This window comes from Zeus faber (assembly GCF_960531495.2).
Source record: "Zeus faber genome assembly, chromosome: 4".
Taxonomy (NCBI): domain Eukaryota; kingdom Metazoa; phylum Chordata; class Actinopteri; order Zeiformes; family Zeidae; genus Zeus; species Zeus faber.
In genome coordinates, this window is record NC_137191.1 from 14,014,871 (window position 1) to 14,019,994 (window position 5,124).

General features: G+C 50.2%; 1 protein-coding gene across 1 annotated transcript; it reads left to right on the forward strand.

Annotated features, from left to right (window-relative positions):
* Nucleotides 1-297: 297 nt before the first annotated feature.
* On the forward strand, nt 298-4,810 carry LOC307229287 (fascin-like). The gene is made up of 5 exons (XM_079999253.1): nt 298-1,188; nt 2,291-2,447; nt 2,536-2,657; nt 2,758-2,928; nt 3,238-4,810. The coding sequence occupies exons 1-5, from the start codon at nt 366-368 to the stop codon at nt 3,441-3,443; spliced, it is 1,479 nt and encodes a 492-aa protein (XP_079855379.1). The 5' UTR covers nt 298-365; the 3' UTR covers nt 3,444-4,810.
* The last annotated feature ends 314 nt before the right edge of the window (nt 4,811-5,124 follow it).

The following is a 5,124-nucleotide window of genomic DNA, read 5'->3' on the forward strand; positions in this document are numbered from 1 at the left end:
TCTGCATATCGACAGGTGTGGATTGGCTCGAATTGTCTTCTAATTACTTCTTCCCAAATACAGGGCGTGCACTTCCATGGTGGAAAAAAAAAAAAAGGAGTAAAACTGCAGTGCATCGCTGCCTGCTGACACAGCCCATCCCACTCAGCACAACTCTCTCTCTCTCTCTCACTCCCCCTCCCTCCCTCTCTCTCCCTCTCTCTCTCTCTCTCTCTCTCACACCCCCCCCCCCCTCTCTTTCTCCTTCTCTCACTGGCTTTGTCCGTCCATCCTTCTCTCCCCCCACGCGCACACACACACACACACACACACACACATACATACATACACACACACCCACACACACGGTGTCCAGTCCATTGAAGATGTCCGCTATGGGTGACCTGCTGCAGATCCCGCTGGGTCTGATCAACAGCGCCGGTAAGTATCTGACGGCGGAGACGTTCGGCTTCAAGATCAACGCCTCGGCCAGCAGCCTGAAGAAGAAGCAGACATGGACCCTGGAGCAGACCGGGGAGGACGGCAGCGCCGTGTTCCTGCTCTCCCACCTGGGCCGCTACCTCGCCGCGGACAAGGACGGCAACGTCAGCGCGGACGCGGAGACGCGCGGCCGCGACTGCCGCTTCGTGGTCACCGCGCACGAGGACGGGCGGTGGTCGCTGCTGTCCGAGCCCCACGGCCGGTACCTGGGCGGCAGCGAGGACAGGATCGCGTGTTTCGCGCAGACCGTGGCGCCCACGGAGAAGTGGAGCGTGCACTTGGCCGTGCACCCGCAGGTGAACCTCTACAGCGCGGCGCGCAAGCGGTTCGCGCACCTGAGCGCCAGGGCGGAGCCGCGCGAGGTGTCCATAGACCGGGACGTGCCGTGGGGTGTGGACTCCCTCATCACGCTGGTCTACCGGGACGGCCGGTACCACCTCGAGACCTCCGACAACCGTTTCCTGAGAAACGATGGGAGTCTGGCCGGTAAGGTGGACGCCGACACCGGCTACGTGCTGGAGTTCCGCTCCGGTAAAGTGGCTTTCCGTGACTGCCAGGGCCGCTACCTGGTGCCCACGGGCCCCACCGGCACCATGAGGTCTGGGAAGGGAACCCGGGCCGGGAAGGACGAACTGTTCGGGCTGGAGCGGAGCCACGCGCAGGTCGTTATGACTGCGGGGAACCAGAGGAACGTTTCCACGAGACAAGGTGTGTGTGTGTGTGTGTGTGTGTGTGTGTGTGTGTGTGTGTGTGTGTGTGTGTGTGTGTGTGTGTGTGTGTCAGAGAATACGTGAAGCAGGCCAGTATCCCTGCGTGCGTTTGCAGCGGATTTGACCGTCTTTGCTTCTTATTTTCTGCCACAGATAGATGACTCTTCCCTCCCTCCTGCGCCATGTGTTTTTCATTATCATGCCTCCCCCCTCTCCTCTCTCGCTCTCAGCCCAGTCTAAAAAAAAAATTTCTGCAGTAATTCTATCCGTGGTTTATGCCTGTGGTGAAGGAGGGGGAAGGTTTAGCCAACAGTTGTGCAGAAATTATACACAGAAAGAAGGATGTCGGAACAGAACAGGGAGGATACGACGAGAGCAGGGCGACAAAAGAGGAATAGGGAGAATGATTTCTAATCCTTGAGAATCATCATCCTACTCCCCTTCAAATATTGTCTTTCAACTCAAACAATTTGAACACTTTATGTCACTGTTAGTACCAGCGACCAAAACCAGTTTAGACACTTGGCCATTGTTTCAAGGGCCAATTATGAGGAGCACATGGTGTGTGTGTGTGTGTGTGTGTGTGTGTGTGTCTGAGAGAAAGACAAAGAGCATTTCGGCACAAAGACAGTCTTTATAAATGAGATTGTTTCAATCAGGTCAATGCAGAGGCAGACCATTTTGCAGACCATTCTATCCATGACTAAGCCGTTTTGTCTGGCCATGGCGCTGGCCATAACTCAGGGTATACCAAATGAGTGAAGCTGACATCTATGTACTGTGCTTGTGGGTTTTATGTTCCTCCTAATGGTCTCCAGACAAATTCCACGCACCGAATTCCACACAAGTCACGTTGCTTGACCTAAATGTGTTTTAGGTCAGAATATCTACAATTGGGTTACCTCCGTTCCTTAATAATGTCCTGACCTCTTTTCATTGACATAACTATGGTACAATGGGTCTCGTGGTGTAGGAGGAGAGTCTTGTAATGTGCACTGTACCGCCGATGGATGGACAACATCTTCCCAGGGGTTTCAGATGAGCAGGGCCGTCCTCGGGGACAGAGTCCAGCTGTTGTGAGCACTGTTCCATGTTTCCAGGGATAGACTTGTCTGCCAACCAGGACGAGGAGGGGGACCAGGAGGTCTTCCAAGTGGAGATGTGCCACGAAGACAGGAAGTGCTCCTTTCGCACCGCAGCTGGAAAATACTGGACCCTCACGGCAACCGGGGGCCTGCAGTGCACCGCCTCCACCAAGTAATCGCGCTCACATGCCAAGACAAATTGTGTCATGATGTCATTGGCTTCAGCAGTCCACTCATTTGAGGTTGTGTGTCCGCCCCAGGTCTGCCAACACATACTTTGATCTGGAATGGCGTGATGGCCGTGTGTGTTTGAAGGCAACCAATGGCAAATACGTGGCCGCCAAGAAGAATGGACAACTTGCTGCTACAGTAGAGAGCGCTGGTCAGTTGTGCTTCGTGTCCTAGTCTTTAAACTGAGCTACTAAATTATAAAAGCTCATGTCAGAGCTCTTTGCCCATTCCTAACCAGTGGTTCTCTGTAGGGGAAGCGGAGCAGTTTCTGATGAAGCTCATCAACCGCCCAATCATTGTCCTTCGCGGAGAGCATGGCTTCATCGGTTGCCGTAAGCCGGGCATGGCAACCCTGGATTCCAACCGCGCCTCTTACGATGTCTTCCACCTAGAGTTCCACAATGGGGCTTACAGCCTTAAAGGTAGGTCATAGTTTGCTGTGTTAGTAAAATAGGGCGAGAGGGAAGGAGACGGAAACCAAAATGGTCGTTGGCGCTTAGCCTCGTTCCATTTAACTATGTATGTCCTTCAGAGAAACTCATTATCTGACTTGACCCCTTTCACTCCAGGAAACTATTGTGCATATGTGGATGAACGCACATACACATACATATATATGTGTGTGTGTGTGTGTGTATTAGTATACATGCCCATTAGTATGGTTCGCATGCCATTTAATAATTCAACACATGCAGATAATTCATGGCTCATTAAGTGTGTTGTTTGTCCAGATTCCCAGGGGAAGTATTGGTGTATGGGGGACGACACAGTGGTGAGTTGCAGTAGCACCGCGCCTGTCCAGTTCCTGTTTGAGTTTTGTGACCTCAACAAAATGGCAATCCGCGCACCAGGGGGCAAGTACCTTAAAGGGGACCACGCAGGCGGGCTAAAGGCCAGCGCCGACTCTGTTGACAGCGCTACCCTGTGGGAATACTGAGGAAGCATGGCCCGACTTCACCGCTACACAACACAGTGCTTCAAACTATTGTTATGAGTAAACTGTTTGTACGTGTGTGTGTGTGTGTGTGTGTGTCATTTTGTTTGTCTGGGCGGATGTGTGCTTTGTGTGAGGTCGAGGTGAGAGCTGCCAAACTGTGTATCATGGCAATGAGGTTCTCAAAATCCAAATTCCATCTCAAGTTAACATCTCTTTCCCATGGGCCTCGGACTGGAGACTTTAAATTGACAAAAACTTTCCGCGTTAACTTTCACGAATGAATGCCGGAATGAGAAAATGTGATGATGCCTTACCTGTTCCACTTTCAATCGAATTCACCCATATTGTACCTTATACCTTCAGTCAAATACTGGACAGAGTCGAGATGAGTTGTGCTTGTCCACACTAACTACTGGTGTAAATTAACATTTTCAAATACTACTTTACAGCATTTATCCTTTAACCGTTTAACTTAACTGTGATTGTTATTGTTATATGAATGTTTAACGGGCTCGGTAGACAGTGCTTTCATCAATTGTTGCCTTTTTGACAAAAGCAAAAGCGGCTACTGATTTGCATGTTTGTGCTGTAAATAACGCTTCTCTGTCGTAGATCACCTCAAAACCCCGACAAACCGCGACCACGTCGAGTGCTTAGCTGTGTATGAAAGAGAGCGACTGCACGGGGGTTTGGAATGATTTAGTGGAGTTTCATGCTTGCTGCCTATTTCCCCGTCGTCGCACACTCCTACATCCTGTACTGAAACGTTCCAGCGATAGCAGGTGGACCCACACACTCCCACATTGTGTCAGATCTCTCCAAATATATTTTGGAATTAAATGACAAGAGGACCTGGAATGTGAGCGAAGCCTTGGCTCAATTGTAACGTGGAGGGGGGCCATTTTGTGAGAAACTCGTCCCCATTGTTGTTGGAGAGGAAGGAAGGAAGGAAGGACAAACCAACACACACATGTTCCTACAAAGAGGGCTCACATTCTCCGGATTTCTTGTCATTTTCTGGCTTTTGATGAGCGACATAATAGCGATCGGGTTCAACCCTGTGATCGACCTGTTAACGTGGCTCGAGTTCTGCCCCGAAATATCTTGGGAATCCTGATTCATAGCACATCCACTCAGTGAATGCACTCCCAAATAAATCAAACACCTTCTAAATGTAAAGGTGACTCATAATATTTATGAGGGTGCAGCGCATGGCTGAGCGAGTATAAAAAGCACATCCTGCCTAAGATCCATTGCCACGCAGAAATGTGGCGGCCATTGTTGTCATGTTGTGGCTGTGCCTTGCATTGAATATCTCTGTCTCAGTATATTCTCCTTCATTTTAACTGCACTGAATAAAATATTGAAAGAAAAAAAAAAAAAAGTTCTCTTGTTTCGTGATATCCCTTCTCCTGTCGTCAAGATGCACCGTAAATGGTTTCCAAGAAGTTGTACAGATTGGAAGCGGGGAGAGAGAGGTCAATTCATGGGATCAGATAAGCAGCCGCACTGTCTGTGTTGCACGGAGCCGGGAATTCCACTAACATCCCCTCCCGGAAAAACAAAACAAAAAAAAGGTTTGGGAGATTGGTCTTAAAACCGTGCAGGACCTCAACGTTTACATCCAGGTGTGTGTCCTTCTCCTGTGGACTCCATCCCCCTGCAGGAACGATGAGATGCA

Excerpts from the sequence above, each read along its gene's own strand:
- LOC307229287 (XM_079999253.1), top strand. The coding sequence starts at position 366 with ATGTCCGCTATGGGTGACCTGCTGCAGATCCCGCTGGGTCTGATCAAC. Across the intron at positions 2,658-2,757 it reads TGCTACAGTAGAGAGCGCTG|GGGAAGCGGAGCAGTTTCTG; the intron begins GTCAGTTGTGCT and ends GGTTCTCTGTAG. Across the intron at positions 2,929-3,237 it reads TGGGGCTTACAGCCTTAAAG|ATTCCCAGGGGAAGTATTGG; the intron begins GTAGGTCATAGT and ends TTGTTTGTCCAG.